The sequence below is a fragment of the Pelophylax lessonae genome, assembly GCF_965119305.1.
Source record: "Pelophylax lessonae genome assembly, chromosome: 6".
Taxonomy (NCBI): domain Eukaryota; kingdom Metazoa; phylum Chordata; class Amphibia; order Anura; family Ranidae; genus Pelophylax; species Pelophylax lessonae.
In genome coordinates this window covers 26858638-26881283 of record NC_138773.1, presented here as the reverse complement: position 1 = coordinate 26881283, position 22646 = coordinate 26858638, and the positions used below count along the sequence as shown (strand labels likewise).

Sequence of the window (22646 nt, the reverse complement as noted above, 5' to 3'; positions counted from 1 at the left end):
TCCTCCGCCCGCTGCAGATGCTCCACCCAGCTAAACCGCCAGAGGCAAATCTGTATTTCTGGAGTACAGACTGGCATCTATGCTTCAGTGTGAAGACAATCTGCAAAATCATGCTTTCAGCCTTCATTCATAAATACACTAACAATATTATTGTTACAAAGTATTTTGATTAGATCATTATGTAAGGATTATTATTACAGTATGTTCATTTTTAGTTTTTGCTATTCCCCACACATTGGACATATTTCCTCTCACTTTCTGCTTGTGTGCGCATCCTTGTGTTTTTTCTGCCAGGAATGTCCACTGCTCATACATCAGTACAGTGTGCGAGAGGCCTCTATGTTCTGCCTTGACTGGTAGAATATGAAAACCTCCTGCCTGGGTAATGGGTAGCTGCTAGCTGACATGGTAGGTACACAGATAAGAAGTCCGTATCAGCGCTATTGATGGAGGATAACCTGCTGTGCAAATGGAACAGATTTTTTGTTTCTTCTTGTACTTAGGGGAGACTTTCAAGGAGGGTCAAAGAGTGCATGAGTTAGCCCTGGGGGCAGGACACTCAATGCACATACAAGATGGCCAGATAAAGCAGCGGGCGGTCTTGCAATGGGAGATCCCAATGTCGTTTTTTGTTTTTTTTATCTACAGGGTGTGATTTCTCTCTCGAGATTGTGGAGATCAATTAAACTGCAAAGGGATTTGTGAAATCTGTGTGGTAGGAGTATGAACACACTGATGAAGGGTGGAGAGATTTTTGGAATGTAGTGACCAGTTGTAGTGTTTCTCGATGGATGTTAGGAGTATGATGTAATTACAGTCTGCACTTCTTGATTCCTCCACTTAACATGAATCACTTTTGTTTTGCTGTACGGGAAGTATAGTGCTTCATTGAACCTCTGCCAATACTCACAAAGATGCATTCTGACAATTACCCGGGGTTGTGACATCAAGGCTTCCCTTTCGGGATGAGTCACAGCCTAGATGTACACAAAGAACACATCTATCTTACACTGACAGCCATGCCATGTCAGCAACACAGCTCCTCTGCAGTGGACTCCGATTGCTCAGCTTTATTAGGTCTGATCACTCAGTTATGCTAAGATCTTGTAACACACCTCTACAAATTTCTAAAGTGACAGGACCGGAAATGACAGGCCGGAGCCCTGAACCCACTTAGGAGAGCTAGGGATAGCTTGAAAAAAGTATCACAATTTCAAATCAAGGTGTAATCTCCCAGGAGGGTGCAAATGATCCCATTCTGATCTGTGCGGTGGTTAATGAGCTAGCTGGGTCGATAACGTGCCACCCCCCTTCCTATGGCTGTTCAACTGCACTGCTCATTTTTTAAGGTGTGGGGGACAAAGCTCATCTCTGGCAGCAAGCACATGCTGGAGGCCGGATTTCACCAAAGCAGTGGGGAGGGGTGACTGACAGACCAAGGCATCAATGCACATACCTGCCAGCACACAATGGATTTTCAAATGCAGTCCAATGCTTTTATTGCAAAACAATCACATCATCAAAGAAGAAGGGCAGCTTTCGGAGCTGCGCAGGACCCCTTCATCAGACATGCCTGCGTGGCTCCAAATCGTCACACTTGTTCTTTGATGATGTGATTGTAATAAAAGAATTGGACTACCTTGACGATCCATGATGTGCTTGCGATTATGCGCATCGATCCGTGATGTATCCAGCTGGTAGTCACTACAGCACCCATTGCGAATAAGCCTTGTGATCCAAGAAAGTGTGCGATGGAAATATAGATGGATCTATATTTCCTATTTCCTATTATCTATGGATGGAAATATAGACAAGACAGTGCAGTGCAACGCAACGTTCCTGTATATGTCTACAGCAGTTTCTAAGCTGTTTTTTTCAGTCAAGGCCCCCCCCACCTAAAATTCTGCACAATCTTGAGGCACCCCATTCTAAAATGTAAAGAACTAAAAAAGGTTTAGATATCACAGCAGCACCCACACACACAGGACACCCAACATTAGAGGTGATTTATTCTTACAAAGAAATATACCTCTGCACACCGGTACGGATTAGTATTCCAGTGTTTCTCTAATTCCGTAATTTCTTTCCCTCACTTAACTAATGTGACCCCAGTGCTGATGGAGTAGGATACGGCATCCTCCCTATCAACCAATGAGATCACTGGTTATTAGGCTGGTCCGCAAGGCTGTAATGGTGCACAATGAAAACTTATGGCTTTATCTAACAAAAAAGGTAGACTTGATCCATCCATTGGCTTGTACACAATTTTTGGACAATTTGGGACTACTAAGGCACCCTGGTGTAACCACCTCAATACCGGGCACTTGCCTGGGCCTGTTTTCAGCGCTGTCACACTATGAATGACAATTGCGCAGTCATGCAACACTATACCCATATGAAATGTGTATCTTTTTTTGAGACAAATTGAGCTTTCTTCAATGCTATTTAATCAAACACTGTTTTTTTGTTTGTTTTTTTTTTTTGCTAAATAAAAAACAAATTTGGAAAAAAAAATAATTATTTTTTTTAGTTTGCGTTATAAAATATTGCAAATAGGTAAATTTTTCTCCTTCACTGATGTGGGCTGATGAGGCTGCACTGATGGACACTGATGGGGCGGATCAGTGCCCTGATTTTCTGTGTACATAATATCCCATCATGCTTGCTGGTTACCCATTCTCCTTTCCTCACACTGACAGCGCGGACTGTTGATAACTGGCAAGTCTGTTTACATTGTGATCAGCTGTATTTAGACACAGCTTATCACATGGTAAAGGGCCGCTGTAATTGGCGCGATCTGTGATTAGCTGTGTATGAAGGACACAGCGATCACAGAGCTTGCCAGATAAACGCCTCAGGGGGGTATGGTTCCAGGAGGACGTCCATGGATGCCCTCCCAGAACAACAGAGCCACGCTGTAGCTGTTTTTAGGCTAAAGCACGGTAATGAAATGGTTAGAAAGGCTGCTCCAGACTACTGTAAAGCTCTGTTTCAGCTGATATTGCCTGCCCCTTCTGGTTGGCATTCACAGAACACCAATACTGCACACAGAGGAGAAGGGGCAGTGGATAGTGCTGTTGCTCCCCCAAAGGAATGCCCATAAATTGGGCTTCAGTCTGGGGTGAAATCGAAAGCCAGCAGGAGAAAATGAGAGAAGGAGGATATGCTTTTAGTGCACAATTCAGCCACAGATCAGAACAGTGTTCAATGCACTTAGTTCTCTGGGGAAATCTACAACGATTTGGAAATTGTAATAATTCTTTAACTTGAAAGAAGACGCAATAAAAAGGCACACAACAAAACAGAAGAGAAAATGGCAAACGCAGCTTGGCATTTCGATTTGTTCACTTTGGTACAAACTGTCACCTGGTCAGGCAATACAGACCTGCATGTCGCTGTCCAGTTCCCGTACGGATACAGGAATCACATCCAGGTACTTGTCTTTGTCCTTCCTGCTGATAGCATAGTAACCTTCACTGCGCGCACAACCTGTCTGGTGCTCCCGTAGACCATCCTGCTTGTTCCGTTTTTTCTTGGGATCAGCAATATTGGTGAGTGAGGCTGTGTTAAGGAAGACAATAGTATGCAGCAGACATGTGCTCACACAACATTGTGCTGCCAGACTTGAACCAATACAAACATTAGAAACACAATTTAAAGAATAATTCCAGGCATTGACATTTTTTATGATGTAATTGCGTAGGGTGGAGCCTGATGTGTGACGTCACCACGCAAAGAGCTGCAGCGGACTTACCAGAGGGGTTTTATCCGTTTTTTTTTTTCTTGGGTTTTATCTGTTTTTACGATATGCTACTTGTCATCATGTGAGTGTAAATTTATACTTTTAATAAATATACTACCACACTATGAGGCTTATCACTTACTATTTGAGTTGAATTGTCCACCAAGGAGTGCAGGAGCATCATTAAATAGAGCTGCCTGGTGATCAGATCTCAAGCATTAATTAATCACTCACTTCTTCATGGTCAATTGAACTTGGTAAGCAGTTTGTGGTGCTGGTTTTCTCCACAGGGGTGTTTTGCATGGAAGATTGAATTCACCATTTTAAATATATTTCTTATTTGCACTTGGACTTTTTATGGACTGCTATTCACACTAGCTTTTTGATATTTATTCACTGTGTTTTAAGAAGCACATTATTTGTTTTTAAATTATTGATTCGTTACTCGTTTAGTGCTGCACATTAATGTTTGGTACCAACATGTTATACATCGTTATATTGGTCCAGCTTGGACCAATGTAATGATGTATATACCATACCTGGCCCATGCCGCTGAAAATTCACTGACGTAGACACTGCTGCTACAGAGATCTCCACTTGATTCCGAGTCCCGTGCTGAGCAGCTGGCTTGACTTATGAATACAGGAGGTTGGCCGCTCAACACGAGTTGAATAAATGCAAAGCGTTCTCTAATTGGATGAGGTGGAGAGGACACAATGTGCATTCAGTCAGCAAATACAAATCATTCCCTGAATGGCGCCTGTGCCGAAAGGCTGACCTCCTATGTTCACAATACAGGAGAGGTGCATTTCGGGTATCTTAACGAGCATGAGTGAAAATACTAGGCATCAGCCCTGATATCAGTGCAACCCTAGTATGTACATAGTTACCCACAGTATATGTACGTAGTTACATTGGTTCAAGCTGGAAGAATGTGATTATGTATAGCATGCTAATGCCTGGAACTATTCTTTAAAGTTCACGGTGGATATTTAAGACCACATAAATTCAGACTGCAGGTCAAACAAAATGCGGGACTTTATAGTGACCCCTTATAGCTCTAAAGCAGGGGTGTCAAACTGGCAGCGCCCCATCTGTTGTGGAACTACAAGTCCCATCATGCCTCTGCTTGTGCGAGTCATGCTTATAACTGTCACCCCTGCAATGCCTCCTTGGCCTTTTAGTTCCGCAACAGCTGGAGGGCCGCCAGTTTGACACCTGTGCTCTAAAGAGAACCAGTTACTGATAGGCATTAGTAATATTCTGAATTTCAACTTTTGACTTGTTATAACAGTGCAACCTTACTGATCAGACCTTTTTTTACCATTTCCAGGCCAAGCCAGTTCTGGCACTCTCCTACATATAAAATTCATCATTGTTTTGCTAGAAAATTACTCAGAATCCCCAAACATTATCTATGTTTTTTGAAGCAGAGACCATAGGGAATAAAACGGTCGTGGTTGCAACTTTTTATGTCACACCGTATTTGCGCAGCAATTTTTCAAAGTGTTATTTTTGGGAAAAAACGGTTTCAGGATTTAAAAAAAAATACATACTTAAGTTAGCCCGATTTCTTTGTATAATGTGAAAGATGATGTTACACCGAGTAAATAGATACCCAACATGTCACGGTTTAAAATTGCGCACACTTGTAGATCGGCGCCAAACCACCGTTTTAAAAAAATCTCCACAGGTGGCGCTTTAAAATTTTTTTTACAGGTTACCTGTTTAGTTACAGAGGAGGTCTGGGCTAGAATTATTGCTCTCGCTCTAACGTTCGCCGCGATACCTCACATGTGGTTTGAACGCCGTTTACATATGCAGTCACGATGTATGTATGCATTCGCTTCTGCGTGGGAGCACACGGGCGGTTTATATTATTTTTTTCTTTAATTGTTTATTTTACTTGTATTTTTAAACTTTCCATTTAATTGTTTTTTTTTTTTTTTGAACACTTGTATTCCTATTACAAGGAATGTAAACATCCCTTGTAATAGGAAAAGCACATGACAGGTCCTCTTTGCAGAGCGACCCCACATCTCTCGTCTAGGCCTGAGATTAAAAAAAAAAAAAAAAAAGCGATCTCAGGCTCTCCACGTAAAAAAAACAAAAAAAAAACAAACTAGCAGGGTTTACATCTGCCGAAACCGAACGGGACGTCATACCCGGCCTTGGAAGGTCATAGGGATGACCAGGGACCGTCTGCTCCTCGGTCAACTCTATGGTAAACTGCTGCTGCCGTCTCTGGCTCGCTGATCACACGGGCGAGCCAGTAGAAGCACCGGAGGGCAGCAGGAGGTGGGGGAATGTCACCTCCCCCCACCTGTAAAAACAATAAAGCTGATATTGTTTTTACTGTGCAGGGAATTGCCAGCAGAAAAAAAGATATCGGGATGATGCCTGCAGGTGCACCCATCATACAGATATCCCCACTCAAAGTCCAGGGCGTCATATGATGTCCTTGAGCGGGAAGTGGTGAACTTTTTACCAAGTTTACTGGGCCCAAACCATTATGTGGAAAGACTGGTGCTGGGGGGGGGGGGGGTTCTGTAGGGATCTAGCAGTGGGTTTTATTTGTCGGAAGTCAAATCTTTGTGATTAAAGCAGTACGACTCAAACTTCTGCTCTGATGTTCCTGAAAATGTTAGGTCTAATAGCCCTATAACACCAAGAGAGCCAGAGCTTGCCCAATTTGGAATGGCCTACTATATCAAAGAACCTTTCAGGCTGCAGTATTAGCTGTCCAAGGATATTTGTATGAGGAACCCAGTGGGTGTCATTCAGCCAGTCTGTACTGTGGTCCTCCTGTAGCAGTCTCTCGTAGGTTTCCCGCAAGAAATACATGTCTTCTGTATCCAACCCATTGTTCCAAATGTCATAGAGAATTGTCATCTGTTCAAACTCGCTGCGCACCTCGTATTTTGGCGGGGAAGGTGGTATTATAGGACGGCGGTTCTTGTGAGACCTCAACTCTCGCGTTGTTATCCAGTATTCCTCCTCATCTTCCTCTTCCTCGTCTTCTTCATCTGACGTAACCTCCCCAGGCTCTATCACTTCCTTGGCTTGTTGCTGCTTTCGGTTTTTACTCTTAGAGTCTTCATGAATTGCTTTGGCCAAAGCCTCCTCCAGTTTCCTGGAGGATGACAAATGAAGGTTGCCAACTTCCAAGAACCCTGTCCTGGCTTCCAGTCCTGGTACTAAGCCACCTCCAACGCAAATTACCTCCTCTGGGGCCTCCAGCACAGGCTGACCCAAGTCGACATGGAGGAAGTCGCTGGGCTTTTCCAAGTCTAAAGACACTCCACGATGCCTCTTGGGAGGTTGTTTTAATGAGGCAGGTATCTGTGCGTAACTGTGCTCCAGTAAGATCTGCCGCACGGGGGCAAAGAGGAGTTCCTCTAGATTTTCAGTTCGTTCTGGCTCTAGCGGCTCTTGTACAGAGGCAGGAGTTGGTTGTGGCTGCTGTGGAAGTTCTGGAAGAAGAGTTGGTTTTACCTCCTCCTCTTGATCATAATAATCATCTAACATATCCTCTCCATCCGGTGGCATGACTTCTTGTACAACGCGTGGCGGGTTCGACTTGACCAGACAGGCATGGTCCCAAGGGAGGTTTAATACTGTTAGCTGCTCTGGAGGTATCCTTGGAGGGGAAGGCTCTTTTGGAGGCTGTGGGACCAGTACAGGCTCTGCTTTGGGGCTCACAAGCTTCTCTGGAGAATGTACCGGAGAAAGAGCCTTCGGTGAAGGCAATGGAGGTTCCTCTGCTGGTGGCAAAGGTTCCAACGCTGGCTCTTCCTGTGCTTTCTCTAGAATCTCAGGGGGTAGTGTCTCTGTAACCATGTGATTCGGCGGTTTGCTCTCAGCAGGTTCAGGCTCCTCTTCTGGAGAAAGGAGGAAGGTGACGGTTTTTCGCCTCTTCTTGGGTGGAGGAAGAAGTGGTAACGGCGGAGATGGAGGGGCAGATGGTTTGGGGGGTGAGACTGGAAGAGGCTGGCATGGAGGCTCTTGGGGTAGGGGTTCTAGATGGGTTTCCTGTTTGACCGATGGAGACTCATCTGAAAAATAAATAGAAGTAGTCCGCATCAAAGCAAGAACACAAAATTACAGAGAAACAAGAGTCATTAGGCGAGACCTTTCATTTTCTTTCCACATTTATAATCAGCGGCTCAGGATCAAAAGTGAGACCACTGCATTAGAGGTTTATTACTTTTTTTACAACTTCATTCTTTGGCTAACAATGATTCAAAAGCCATTGTCCTGACCTAGCTCAGATTGACCTTTGAACTTTGGTCAGCAGAGAACCAACTCCCAGCAAATCTCGAAAACAAATCTGCCATTTCTTTTCATTTGGCAAAAGATTGCACACTGGGTTGATTTACTAAAACTGGAGTCTGCAAAATCTGATGCAGCTGTGCATGATAGCCAATCAGAGTCTACATTCAGCGTGTTCAATTAAGCTTTAAAAAAGAAAAAAAAAACCTGGAAAGTGATTAGTTTGTATGCACAGCTACACCAGATTTTGCACTCTACAGTTTTAGTAAATCAACCCCACTGTTTTACTCAAGCTGCAGTCCAGTGAAATCTCTGCTGACTCCACTATTAAAGCACAGTTGTGCAGGCTCCTCTCCTGGACTGCAACGGTTTCCTTTGATTTCACTGCACAGTGTGAGCTTCTCAAAATGTGCATTAGAAGCTTCAGGAAGTTCGATTGAGCCCGCCTCCTTTCCTGGCATCCTCTAGTTATTTCCTCCTCAGACTGATTGTACCTGGCTCGTCCCTTTCTTTCATTGGATTTCACTTCTTTCAATCATGGGGGCTCAGCATCATATATAAAATACAGCCTGCCTAGGAACACCCACTCCTCCAGAATTACATCCACCTCTTAAGTCAGTTTAAATATTTCTATGCCTCCTCCCAAAAACCAACCCACTGGTTACATTTGGAGGACACTCAGAGGAGGACTGAGGCAGAGTGCTGTGATGTTTTCAGGAGCATAAAACAAAACAGAGGGTGCACTGGCCTAGTGCATTACAGTAAACCCCCCGCTCAGTTTTTGCGGTCCCGGTATATTGCGTTTTTTTTTTTTTGTAATGTTATTTTACTATATAAATCATTAAAAATGAAATATTTTTGTGTTTTCCATAGCTCTTGCTATGTCTCTCAGTATCTTTTATGTGTTTAAATGAGTTTCTATTGTTTTAAAAGTGTGTTTAAAGACCTTAAAATGCTTTTACACGTACAGCGACAGTAAAAAAAACATGCCTACAATGCATTTTAATAGGGTTTTTCTATTTCGCGGATTTTCACTTTTCGCGGCTGGGTCCGGAACGTAACCCCCGCGATGGAGGGGGGTTTACTGTATCCTTAAAACTTGACTTTATGTAATGTAAAAGGTATTATACTCACAAAATGACAATTGCATCAAAGCTCATCATAAAAAAACAGCACCACCCAGTCCATTAAAGATCCAACAGGCTTTTCGACTTACGCACTTACGCATACGCATTTTCGACAACGCATTTCGACTTACCTCTTCCTCAGAGTCCTCAATTCCTCAGAGTCCTCAAATGCATTAGACTGCTGGATCTCCAATTGTCCTGTCACATGTCATGATGTACTGAGGACTGGATGGTGCTTTGATGCAGTAGAATACCACCTTTTATATTAAATAAAGTCATGTTTTAGGATAATGCACTAGGTCAGTGCACCCGCTGTTTTGTTACATGGTTCCAGTGTGTGCAGACTTCCCCAGTCTAATGAGGGAAGCAAGGCAAGACTTATCCATGAATGCCAGGATTGAAATATAGTCTACTGGTATTTCTGGGCTCAATCTCAAACACATAAGATTTTGTTTGCTATTACTTGGATGTTTTCAGGAAGCACCTCGATAGCGCCCCTGACCTACCATGATCTGCCTGTCTTGCATTGAAAAGAAAAAAGAGCAGTGATGACATCACTGAGTCTAAAATAAGGTATTTAATGAAAAAGGAAAGGTTTGATTTTAAAATTGTATTACCATGTTGATTGGGGGGGGGGGGCAGTAAAGACACTTTATGTTTGTTTTACAAAGCAAAAGAGGCCAGCTTTAAGTCATCTAGCAGGACTTCATTTTCTGATTAAAGCTCCACTTTAATAAACTGCCAAAAAACACACTGACCAAAGAGCAGTAAAAACAATGTTTACAAAGCTTATAATAATTTGGTCAAATCCCCATCATTATCTTAGGAATTGGGGTGGGTGGTAAGTATCCCCCCAGAAGAAGCAAGACTGACACACTGCGACAAAGTGAATGCCTTGCAAGCACTTGTGCCATTTGGTTTATACCAGTCTATATGGTGTTTAGCAGGATGCTTGGTGAGCTGTGAAGTTCCAGGAAAAGGGTGTAAAATGATCTGAACACTTACCCAGGCTCTCCTCTTTCTCTATGACAGGTTCAGGTTCTGGAGGAGGTTCTGGTGGGCTGGGAGGTCTGAAAGGTTCAGGAATTGTGTGAGCCTCTAAGGTCTCATCCTCCTCCTGATCTTCCTCATCGTCAGAGGAGGCAGGGGATGAAGAAGATGATGATGATGATGACGAAGAGGATGAAGAGGAGGATGACGAGCTGCTGTCCTCGTCGCTGGAGCTGTCGCTGTCATCTGAGACGATCTTGTTGGAGAGCTTGGCCAGAGGGGTCTCATCTGAGCAAAGACCAGATAGAGAGTACAGGATGAAATACGTTCATACAAGTCATAAACCACAAGAAAGGACAATGCTACAGACAAAACAAAGACCCATCTACAGATTTTATTTTCACCAAATTCATCGTTTTCCTTTCTTTTGGTACCTACTGCATATCCCATAAACTGCAGATATCTTACACCAAAATGAAAAAGACTCTTTGGGTACCTATTCTTTTTTTTTTTTTTTTTTTTTTAAACAGCCCTTGCCGACTGCCGCACGACTATTTACGTCGGCAGTCAGCCCCTCACAGGCAGAGCAACGTAGGGCTACGTCGCTAGCCTGTAAGGGTTTTGGGAGCGAGCTCGCGCCGCCGGATGCGCACTCCTGCGCGGTCACGGGCCCCCGCATGTGTGTGTGCCCGACGGACCCGGTCAGGAAGGGGGTAAAATCTTCCGGGGCTTAAGTAGTTAAAGCTGAACTCTGCAGATATAAAAGACAACTAAACAAAGTTCTGTGTAAGGACTTAAATTTGACCTGATATGATCCTCTTTGTAGTCCTTGTACTACATATTGTGATATAACAATCGTGAGCCAACAAGGGACATGCTGATGGGAGGAGAGAACACCGTGAAATAGAATGTGAATAGATGAATGCTTCGGACTGCTTCTTCTCATTTCTCTGTCCAATCACAGGGGAGGGACAGGACTCAGTGTTACTGTACTGACCTACCGAACAAGTCTGTGCTGTATGGCAGAACTGTGTAAATCTCAGGACTGGGTGGAAAGAAATACAAATCTTTTGTCAGGCAAAGCTTATATACAAGTAGGAGTATAGAAAAGATAAGGTACATAGTTAAAGAACAATGGCCCCATACTAGGTAGGACAGAAAATCATTTTACCACAGAGAGCCCATATGACATAGTGACACCAGCCAATACAGTGGTGGAATATTATAGGGTCAACCTTATAACACAGGTTTGGGGAGGAGGGGAGGTCATTAATCACTTGCCAACCGCCCACCGTAATATTACTGCGGCAGGGCGGCTCGGCTGCGCAAAATCATTTAGTATTGCGTGATTTCGTGCACGTGGTTTCGGCGGCGCGGCGGGAGGCGGGCCGCGGGAGGAGTGTCGGCGATTGCCGCTGCCCTCCCGCAATCGTCAGGGAAACTGACCAAAGACCCGCCTACTTATGTAAACAAAGCAGGCGGATCTTCTGTCAGACAGGCAGGGACAGATCAGCAGTTTTAGCTAAGCTACAACCCCGATCTCTCTGTGCCTGTCACAGAACCCCCCCCACACACACACACACACAGTCACTTTAGGCATACATTTAACCCCCTTTGATCACCCTCAGTATTAACCCCTTCCCTGCCAGTGTCATTTATACACTAACAGTGCATAATATTTAGCACTGGTTACTGTATTAATGTCACTGGTCCCCAAAAAGTGTAAAAAATGTCAGGTAGGGGCCCGATCTGTCAGCCGCAATGTCGCAGTCCTGCTAAAAATCGCTAATCGCCGCCATTACTAGTAAAAAAATAAATAAATAAAAAGTCCAAAAATCTACCCATAGTTTGAATATTCTGTAACTTTAGAGCAAAACTAATTAAAATACACTTTTTGGGATTTTTTTTTTAACTAAAAATATGTAGCAGAATACAAATTGGACTAGACTGATAAAAAAATGTATTTTTAAAAATTTTTTTATTGGGAATGTTTTTATAGCAGAAAGTAAAAAATATGGCGTTTTTTTCAAGATTGTCGCTCTTTTTTTGTTTATAGCGCAAAATCTAAAAACCGCAGAGGTGATCAAATACCACCAAAATAAATCTCTATTTGTGGGGGGGACATCAATTGTATTTGGGTACAGCGTCGCATGACTGCGCAATTTTCCGTTAAAGTAACGCAGTGCCGAATAGCAAAAAATGGCCTGGTCATTAAGGGGGTAAAAGCTTCCGGGGCTGAAGTGGTTAATACAAACACAGTGTGTGTGTGTGTATTTAGCCATTCAGCTTTAAAATACTATATTTTTTTTTTTTATGTCGCTAAAATCTGTCATCCACATCACAGTCTCACCGTCAGAATCTTCATCCTTGGTGCTGCTTTCATCATCATCTTCATCCTCATCCTAAAGGGATTGTAAAAAAAAAAATAAAAAAAATAAATAAATACTCAGTGGATAAAAATACAAAATCATTTGAAACTGAAAGCGGAAATTTCAAACTTATCTAAAATCACTCCAGAATCCTCAGTTCAGAGGGTAATGGTAGCCATCCAGAAATTGCCACGTATTGCTGGAAGGTCATGGGGAAGTGAATTCTCTTTTTTTTTTTTTGTACTTCCTAACTCCACGTTTAATGCCACTTTAAATTGTTTGCGCCAAGCTGGCCTAAGCAAAGTATGTACTGCACTAACAGATGTGCTTGCTGGGCGCGCTGTATAAAGCCTCCGCCACATACAGCACTGTGTTCCAGCAGTGGGATTGGGACTCCGTCTCACTCCTGGAACAAAATAAGAGTAGAGCTGAGTACTGCTCACCCATTCATGGGAAGCTTTGTATTCTATAAATCCCTGAGGATGATGTTCCCCAATATTCCTGAGGTGGGGATTGGGACATCATCCGCCCACCTCAGCCAATTGGAGGAGGCTTTGTATTCCTTCATAAAATGCAAAGCTTCCTGTGAATAACTGAGCAGGACTCAGCCAGACTCATTTTGTTCTGGAAATGGGACGGTAAGTCCCCATCCCACTGCTGGAACACAGTATGTACGTGTTAATGAACTATTTAAGGGAAAATAAAACATGGGGTTACACCTTACCATACATGGAAATTGTGCACACAATATTATAGGAAAAAACATAAGAACTATAAAAGGAATGGCAGTGGCTGCACTGTTTTCACCCATAGGGGCTATCTATAGGGAAAGCTACAAGTGATTTAAGAAAACAAAGTCCTGAAGTTCAAAAGGTTATAATTAGATTTCACAAATACTTCGTATTCAGAAATCTAAAAGTGGCTTCACTGAGGAGGCTACAGATCCAGCTTTAAAGTGTGTGCCCAGCTGAGAAAACTGCTGAGGTTTTTCCTCACTTCCTGTCTGGTAAAAATGTTGTCAACTGGTTGAAGGGTAAATCCCTAGAACTGTGCTCCTTGATAACAGTAAAACCAGACAGTGGTTCCAATTCTTCCACACTATAAAAATCTAGAATATTTTTGGCTTGGCATACATTTAGATCACTCTTACAGTAGAAGGCATGAATCCCTAAAGAATAAAACTCACTGTAAATACTTTTATGATGATATTTTCCAGGTGGCAATGTCTGTTTCTCTCACCTTATCAGATGCAGATTCCTCAGAGGCTTCTTCACCCTCGCTGTCTAAATGGAACGGACTCCTGCATTTGTTTTTTGCTCGTGCACCCTCCCTCTGTGGAGGTTTTACTCCTGGCCGTGCTTCGGATGGGGTCTCCTTCTCTCGCTCTACTGGATGAGAAATGCGTCGGTTAGAGTGGGAGGATGAGAGGAGAGGAGAGAAAATGGAGAGGAGAGGAGAGAAAATGGAGAGGAGAGGAGAGAAAATGGAGAGGAGAGGAGAGAAAATGGAGAGGAGAGGAGAGGAGAGGAGAGAAAATGGAGAGGAGAGGAGAGAAAATGGAGAGGAGAGGAGAGGAGAGGAGAGAAAATGGAGAGGAGAGGAGAGGAGAGGAGAGAAAATGGAGAGGAGAGGAGAGGAGAGGAGAGAAAATGGAGAGGAGAGGAGAGGAGAGGAGAGGAGAGGAGAGGAGAGGAGAGGAGAGGAGAGGAGAGGAGGGGGAAAGGAAATGAAGGAGGAGGGGGAAAGGAAATGAAGGAGGAGGGGGAAAGGAAATGAAGGAGGAGGGGGAAAGGAAATGAAGGAGGAGGGGGAAAGGAAATGAAGGAGGAGGGGGAAAGGAAATGAAGGAGGAGGGGGAAAGGAAATGAAGGAGGAGGAGGAAAGGAAATGAAGGAGGAGGGGGAAAGGAAATGAAGGAGGAGGGGGAAAGGAAATGAGGAGGGGAGAGGAAAGGAAATGAGGGGAGGGGAGGGGAGAGGAAATGAGACTAGGGGAGGGGAGAGGAAATGAGACTAGGGGAGGGGAGAGGAAATGAGACTAGGGGAGGGGAGAGGAAATGAGACGAGGGGAGGGGAGAGGAAATGAGAGGAGGGGAGGAGAGAGGAAATGAGAGGAGGGGAGGAGAGAGGAAATGAGAGGAGGGGAGAGGAAATGAAGAGAGGAGAACCGTTGGGATGTGTCTACTTCTACTCACCGTCCTCTTCCTCTTCTGCTGGGGTGGATGGCCGCGGCCTCTTCAGATCGCCGTCTTCATCCTCTGATTGCTGCTTCCTCTTGACCTGTGTGCACCAAGGAGAATCAAAAACATAAGCCTAAACATAACAGGAGCATGAAAACAGTCTTCAATGTTCTTGTTGACCTTAGGAACCAGATTCTCCCATAATGCATTAGAAATGTGAAAGAGATTGCCTGACTGGCTGCTATATGCCAAAATAACATGCTCCCCATAAAAGCCTTTATAAATTTTAAGGCAGTTTGCACAGAATGATTCTCCAATTACAAACGTCTGTCAACTCACCTTGAATGACGGAAGCCTCAGAGCCTCCCGCAATCCAGTGCCAAATCCAAAACCTTCAGCGCCTCCGCTCTTGGCCCAATCTACCAATGAGAGCAGGCCAGGCTCTTTAGGACGGGTCTTTTCCTTATCTTCCTCCCGGGGGACAGGCTTGGGCACACTCTGAAATGGCTGAAGACAGAGACAAAAACACACGATCAGCAACCAGTTCTTCAATGAAAATTCTACTCCGAACATCTGGACTCCCCAGTCTATTCTACTCCATATCTTGTTTAGTTTAAATATTTAACTTACGAGGTACAGAAAGTAGAGGTGTTAAACCAAGTCTAAAGGCTACGTTCACATCTTGACATTGCTGATTACAGGCGTTTTTATGCAGGCGTTTTTGGGTTGACTAGTGACCAATGGGAAAGAAAAAAAAAAAAAAACGCCTGTAATCTTCCCAAAAAGAAGCTCCTGTACTTTTTTGAGCATTGGGCGATTTGCTTAAAAAGTCAAAACGCTCAGATGTGAACAGGGGCCTTTAAAATGAATAGGATTGGTCTTGTTGGGCATTTTTTGAGCTGATCCTAAAAAAACTCCCCAAAACGCCTACATGTGAACTTAGCCTTAAAGCGGAAGTATCGCCGCTTTTTACCTTTTACCTACAGGTAAGCCTATAATAAGGCCTACCTGTAGGTATAATTAATATCTCCTAAACCTGCAAGATTTAAAAGGGTTCTGAACCCCAGTGGGTGGTAAGGATCAGCTCTCATGTGACCACTGTGATTGGCTGTCTCAGCGGCCACAGGATCCGGAGCCATTCCTGCTGGCTACCAATCATTAGTGGGGACCAATTGCTTTCTTTGGCAGCTCAGTCTCCACAGTCTGTCTGATCCATCTGGAAATGGTCACAGAAGAAGCAGACAACCCTTTGCGAGGTCTGTCCGTGAGCACAAAGAGAGCCTGACTTCCTAAAAAGACTCCGTAGCTGCCAGGTGCACCCTTATTGCCCGGACCACATCCAAGGCATGCAAGGCAATTCCTTCGGATGTTTAGCCTGGGACACAGGGAAGGCAAAACAATGTCAAATGACAGTCGGAGACCACCTTAGGAAGGAATGACTGACAGGGGCGAAGCACCACCATATCCTTGTGAATCACCAATAAGGTGAACAACAGGATAACGCCGCCAGTTCTGAGGTGATCGCCATCAAAAAAGGCCACCTTCCAGGCAGCGCAAGGAGGGAAAGCTCCCAAATATTTTCAAAGGGAGGCTTTTGTAGAGCTGAAAGCACCACATTAAGATCCCAGGGGGGCAACGGAGCCCGCACTTAAGGAACCAAATGTTGGACACCCTGAAAAAAGGCACACACCAGGGAGTGTGAGGCCAAAGGTCGTTGGAAAAAGGCTTCCAAAGCCGATACCTGGCCCTTGATGGCACTCAAGGCCAATTTCTGTTCAACCCCCCGGTAAAAATGGATTTTTGTAAGAACTTACCGTAAAATCCTTTTCTCTTAAGCTCATTGACAGACGTAGTCTTCTTGATTCTCAAGAGCTGGGTTATGTTGTCTCCGCAGGAGTAGGACTAGGCAGAATGACAAAACGTTCTGGCTCCACCCTAGGGGCAGTCCCTGAGGGTATATCCTCCCTCTCTCTGCTACAGGGAATCAGTTCTGTTTAAAGCAGTACAGAGAATTTAACCCAACCCAACTCAATGATAGAGGGGCGGGTACTACCTCTGTCAATGAGCTTAAGAGAAAAGGATTTTACGGTAAGTTCTTACAAAAATCCATTTTTCTCTATCGCTCATTGACAGACGTAGTCTTCTTGATTCTCAAGAGCTGGGACATCCAGAAGCAGTGCCACAAATGAGGGGTGGGATTGACAAAATCAAATCCAATCTAGAAGGCCCAACCGGTGCCAAACTAGAAGTTTTAAAGGCTCAATTATAAACAAAGAATGAGGCTAAAGAAAAAATTTTCCAACGGAAAAAAACCCTCGAGGTAGACCACTGGTCTCCTCAAATTGCGGCCTGCAAAACCTTGCGGCCAAATGAGGCATCAGACGATGCCATTACATCAACTTTATAATGTTTAGAGAAGGTATGCACCGACGACCAGGTAGCCGCCTTGCACACTTGGACCACTGACGCCTGATGGCGAAAGGCCCATGACGCACTAAGTGCCCGAGTGGAGTGCGCCTTAACAGGGAACGGGGGCTCCCGACCCTTAATAGAATAAGCCTGCACTACCGTCTGTCTGATCCATCTGGAAATGGTCGCGGCAGATGCAGGCAACCCCTTTTTGGGTCCATCTGGGATCACAAAAAGTGAATCCGTCTTGCGAAACGAGTCTGTCGTTTTCAAGTATACCCTGATCGCCCGGACCACATCCAAGGAGTGCAAAGCAAATTCCCGAGGATGACTGGGCTTAGGACACAGGGAAGGTAATACAATTTCTTCATTCAGATGAAATTCTGAAACCACTTTTGGTAGGAAGGATGGATTCGGACGAAGAACCACCTTATCTCTATGAACCACCAGATATGGTGAACGACAAGATAATGCGGCCAGTTCTGACACCCTGCGTGCAGAAGTAATAGCCACCAAGAAGGCCACCTTCTGGGACAACGTGGGTAGAGGAATCTCCCTAATATCTTCAAAGGGAGGTTTCTGAAGAACCGACAACACTAAATTAAGATCCCAGGGGGGTAACGGCGCGTGCACTGGCGGAGCCAGATGTCGCACCCCCTGGATGAAATTCCGCACCAAGGAATGAGTAGCCAAAGGCTTCTGAAAGAAGATGGCTAATGCTGAGACCTGACCCTTGATAGTACTCAAGGCCAGTTTCTGCTCAACCCCTTGTTGCAGAAAAGCCAATATTCGACTAATCGAATAAGACCGAGGACGGAACCCCAAAGGTTCACACCATGCAATGTAGGACTTCCATGTGCGATGATAAATCTTTCTGGAAGTCGCTTTCCTTGCTTCAACTAGAGTAGGAATAACTGAAGCTGACAAACCTTTGTCCTTCAGCACCTGGGTCTCAATAGCCAGGCCGTTAAAGCCAGCGATCGTAAAGCAGGATGGAAGATCGGTCCCTGAGACAGTAGATCCTCCCTGAGAGGAAGTCTCCATGGGACGTCCGCCACCAGTCTGACCATGTCGGCGTACCAAGCTCGACGAGGCCAGTCCGGAGCTACCAGGATTACTGGGATTCCTTCCTCCTCTACCCTGCGAAGAAGTCTTGGCAGTAACGCGAGAGGAGGGAAGGCATATATTAGCTGGTATTGCCCCCACGGGGCGATCAGTGCGTCTGCGGTTTCTGCTAGAGGATCGCGGGAGCGAGCCACGAATCTCTGAACTTTCCTGTTGAATCGTGATGCCAACAGATCCACATCCGGGGTGCCCCACCGTAGGCACAACTGGTGGAAAACGTCTGGATGGAGGGACCATTCCCCCTGATCCAGGGTCTGACGGCTGAGATAATCTGCCTGCCAATTCTCCACCCCCGGAATGAACACCGCAGAGATTGCTGGAACAAATCGTTCCGCCCAGCGAAGAATGCAAGCCACTTCTTTGGCCGCTCGGACACTCTTGGTGCCCCCCTGATGATTGACATAAGCCACGGCCGTGGCATTGTCCGACTGGATCCGAACCGGGCTGCCCTGGAGCTGCTCGGTCCAGTGAATCAGACAAAGTCTGATCGCTCTCAGTTCCAATACATTTATCGGTAACCTGGATTCTTCCGGGGACCAAAGTCCCTGGACAGATAACTGACCAAGAATTCCTCCCCATCCGGATAGACTGGCATCCGTGGTCACTATCGTCCAATATATTGGCAGAAATGACTTTCCCTGGCTGAGCATCGGAGACCGAAGCCACCAAACCAGAGACTCTCTGGTCTGTTTGCTCAATCGTATCTGATTGTCCAGGGATTCCGATTCCATCTGAGAAGAATCTCTTGCTGAAGAATTCGGGTATGGGACTGGGCAAATGGGACTGCTTCGAATGAAGCCACCATCAACCCCAGAACCCTCATGCAAGTCCGAAGGGAAGACCAGCTGTTGGACAGTAACAACTGGACTGCTGATTGAATCTTTCGAAGTTTCCCTACCGGAAGGAAAACTCTCGTCCTGACTGTGTCTAGAATTAGACCCAGATATTCGAGCCTCTGGGTGGGAACCAGAAATGACTTTTGCTGGTTCACCAGCCACCCGAATTCCTGTAAAGAAATCATAGTAATTTCTATGTTTTGTAGCAAGGTCTGAGGAGACTCTGCATGAAGCAGAAGATCGTCTAGGTAACCTAGAATCGATATACCTCTTTGGCGCAGAAGTGCCAACATTGGGGCCAACACCTTTGTGAAGACCCGCGGAGCCGTGGCGAGACCGAAAGGTAACGCCACAAACTGATAGTGGTTCTCCTCTACGGAAAAGCGTAGAAAATGCTGATGTCCTGCGAAAATGGGAATGTGAAGATAGGCGTCCTTGATGTCTATGGACGCTAGGACATCCCCTGGATGCAGGAAGGCTGCTACCGTGCGAATGGACTCCATTCTGAATCTTCTTATGTTGACGAAAGAATTGAGTGCTCTTAAGTCCAGAATTGGACGCACTTTGCCCTCTTTCCTGGGTATTGTAAACAGGTTTGAATAAAACCCTTGAAACCGTTCTGTCCAAGGAACGTGGACTACCACTCCTTGTTGTAGTAAATCTGTGACTGCTCTCCGCAGATCTTCTAAACGATCTGCGGATAGACGGATATTGGAAGGGAAGAATCGCGCCGGTGGGAGAGATCGAAACTCGATCTTGTACCCTGACCTTATGACTTCGCAAACCCATTTGTCCGGGATTCTGGAAAGCCATGGATCCGGGAACCGGCGAAGACGTCCCCCCACCCCAGTTATGGGTGGGGGCGCACCTTCAGGCTTTGGATGGTTTATCTTCAGGTCTGGAGGGGGCGGGCTTTTGCTTGCCCGACCAACGACCCCTGACGCCTCCTGTAGGAGCTTTGGAGGACTTAGTTTTTTCACCCGCTGGACGAAAAAACCTCTTGTGAGCAGAAAAAGAAGGCCCTCGTCTTTGACGAGTTCCTCTACCTTTAAAATTTTGCGGTAAAAAGGTGCTTTTTCCACCGGTGAGATCCTTAATGATCTCATCTAAGTTGGCTCCAAATAGACGCTCTCCTGAAAAGGGGATATTAGCCAATGCTTTTTTGGAACCTTGGTCGGCTAACCAACCTTTTAGCCACAGTGTACGCCTGAGAACCACTGCTATGACTGATGCTCGCGCCATTAATGGAGTGGCGTCTAACGCCGCATCACATACAAACTGTAACCCCTGTATCATTTGTTCCAACAAATCTGATACCGCCTGAGGGACTTCTTCTAAGTCCCGGCGTAACCACTTGGTCCATTCAGTTACAGCCTGCGAAACCAGACCAATAGCAATTATTGGCCTGAAAGCTGATCCAATCAAGGAAAACATGGTGCGAGACATAGCTTCTATCTTGCGATCCACTGGATCTTTAAAAGACGGAGCGTCTTCTAAAGGAATAACCGTGGCTTTATTCAATCTAGCAATAGGTGAATCCACCACAGGTGGTTCTGTCCATTTCTTAATAAGGGTTTCCTCAAACGGATAACGCCTGTCAATGCGTTTAGAAATATTAAAAGTGCGTTTTGGCAGACGCCATTCTTCATCGATTGGATTGCCAAAACATTTGGGCAATGGAAAAACCTTTGCCACTTTGATTTCTGATGGAATACCCTGTAACCTTAAAGTTTCTTGAACAGATACAATGAGTGCGTTTACCAACGCTTCCTCTCGGGCTATGGCGGATGCCGAAACATCCTCCTCACTGTCTGAAGAGACAGGACCCGAGACACCAATACCAGATGAAGTACCTGCAACTGCAGAAATAGGCTCAGAGTCTGAATCCGAGGTTTCAGATAATAAGGGGTTAGGCGGGGGTCGCTTTCTTGCGCCCTGTCCCTGACAAGCCACTTCCACCCGGGACACAAAAGTTTCCATAATAGCTGACAAAGATTCAATTGTCAATGGGGTGCTGGAGGATCCCGCAGACCCCTCGAGGGGATCCGGAGGAGATACATGAGTGGCAGGGTCCATGTTAATACAGGACACCTTTGCCAGCAAAAACAAAAAAACTTTTTCTTTTTTTTTTTTTTTTTTTTTTGTGTGTCTCCCCCTAGCGCAATAGCGCCCCTCAGAGTACCTGCTTCTCGATCCCAGAGAGAGAGAGAGAGGGACCCCCAAGGCTCACCAACCGATGCAGTGCAGTTTCCAACAAACTGCAGCCAGCGTCTGTCTTACACAGACTGGAAGGAGCTGTTTGCTTTTTCCCGGGCAGAAGGCGTGGCTCCGCCCCCTGTGTACGCCTTCCGGCGTTCCCAGCCCTCCACGAGGAAGCTGGGCTCACAAAACATGGCCGCCCCCATAGAAGAGACATAAGACTCCAAAAACATGGCGGCCGGCGTGACCTGAGGACATACATGCATTCGGTCTACGGCAAAATGGCGGCGGACCGCCGATATCGTCTTCCCAGCACATCCACCTGTACTCTGCTAGAGGTGACATATGGATCTACAGAGATACACTGCACATAAGGTAGGATTATACCTCCTATGTCCGCTGTAATGTTACAGTCTGCTGGGTAGAGTGTTAGCTCTTGAACCAAGTCCACTTCCCACAAACACATGCTGTATTACAAGGGGGACTTGTAAGTATCAGATATATACTGACCATATATGGAGGGGCTCATAATATATACTGCCTCATAATGAGGAAAAAAGGGAACGTTTACTCACCATACCGAACCGACAGGCACCCCCTCTTCACAAAACCCTCTCCACCGGGGTGGGGGTTTGTGGACGCCTCGACTCTCTGGTACCTGGCGTCCAAGCGAGCTTTTAACTCGCAAAGTCAGTCCCTTTACTGGGACTCCGTCGCGGCCGACTCAGCGCACTGGTCTGCACGCGCTTTTAGGCAGAAACCGGGGTGACCACTGGATCTCAACATCCAGCCCGTCGCCCGGCCCCGCATACTTACTTGAATATGTCGCGGCCGACCAAGCGCAATGCCATGGTCTGCGCGCGCTCGTAGGCCGGCTGGGGTGACCACAAGTGTCGCCCAGTCCGGCATTTTTGCTTGAAGATCTCACAGGAAAAAACACTGGAGAAAAACTACCTAAAAAATGTCTTTTTCTTAAAGAAAAAAAGTCTTGCCAGGACCAAAAGATCCCAGCAAGGAACTTAGGTCCTTACTCCTGACTAGACAGAAAAAAACTGATTCCCTGTAGCAGAGAGAGGGAGGATATACCCTCAGGGACTGCCCCTAGGGTGGAGCCAGAACGTTTTGTCATTCTGCCTAGTCCTACTCCTGCGGAGACAACATAACCCAGCTCTTGAGAATCAAGAAGACTACGTCTGTCAATGAGCGATAGAGAAAGGAAGGTTAAGATCCGATCCACAGAGGAGCAGTGAGGATAATACCCCAAGAGACTCAAACCACACAATGTACGTCTTTCACGGAAGGTAGATCTTCCTAGAAGTAGATTCCCTAGCTTTAAACAGCGTAGGAATCACCAACTCAGACAAACCTCCATCCTTCAGCTCCTGGTGTTCAACAGCC

General features: G+C 45.5%; 1 protein-coding gene across 1 annotated transcript in view; it reads right to left on the bottom strand.

Moving 5' to 3' along the window:
- SETD1A (SET domain containing 1A, histone lysine methyltransferase) overlaps positions 1–22646 on the bottom strand; it is a 117206-nt gene that overhangs the window by 22736 nt on the left and 71824 nt on the right. The window contains exons 9-15 of the mRNA XM_082261133.1: positions 15019–15186; positions 14695–14779; positions 13740–13885; positions 12482–12527; positions 10147–10419; positions 6502–7797; positions 3386–3561 (exon numbers count right to left, since the gene is read on the bottom strand). Coding sequence (XP_082117259.1) covers positions 3386–3561; positions 6502–7797; positions 10147–10419; positions 12482–12527; positions 13740–13885; positions 14695–14779; positions 15019–15186 — 2190 coding nt within the window. The remainder of the gene's footprint in view (positions 1–3385; positions 3562–6501; positions 7798–10146; positions 10420–12481; positions 12528–13739; positions 13886–14694; positions 14780–15018; positions 15187–22646) is intronic.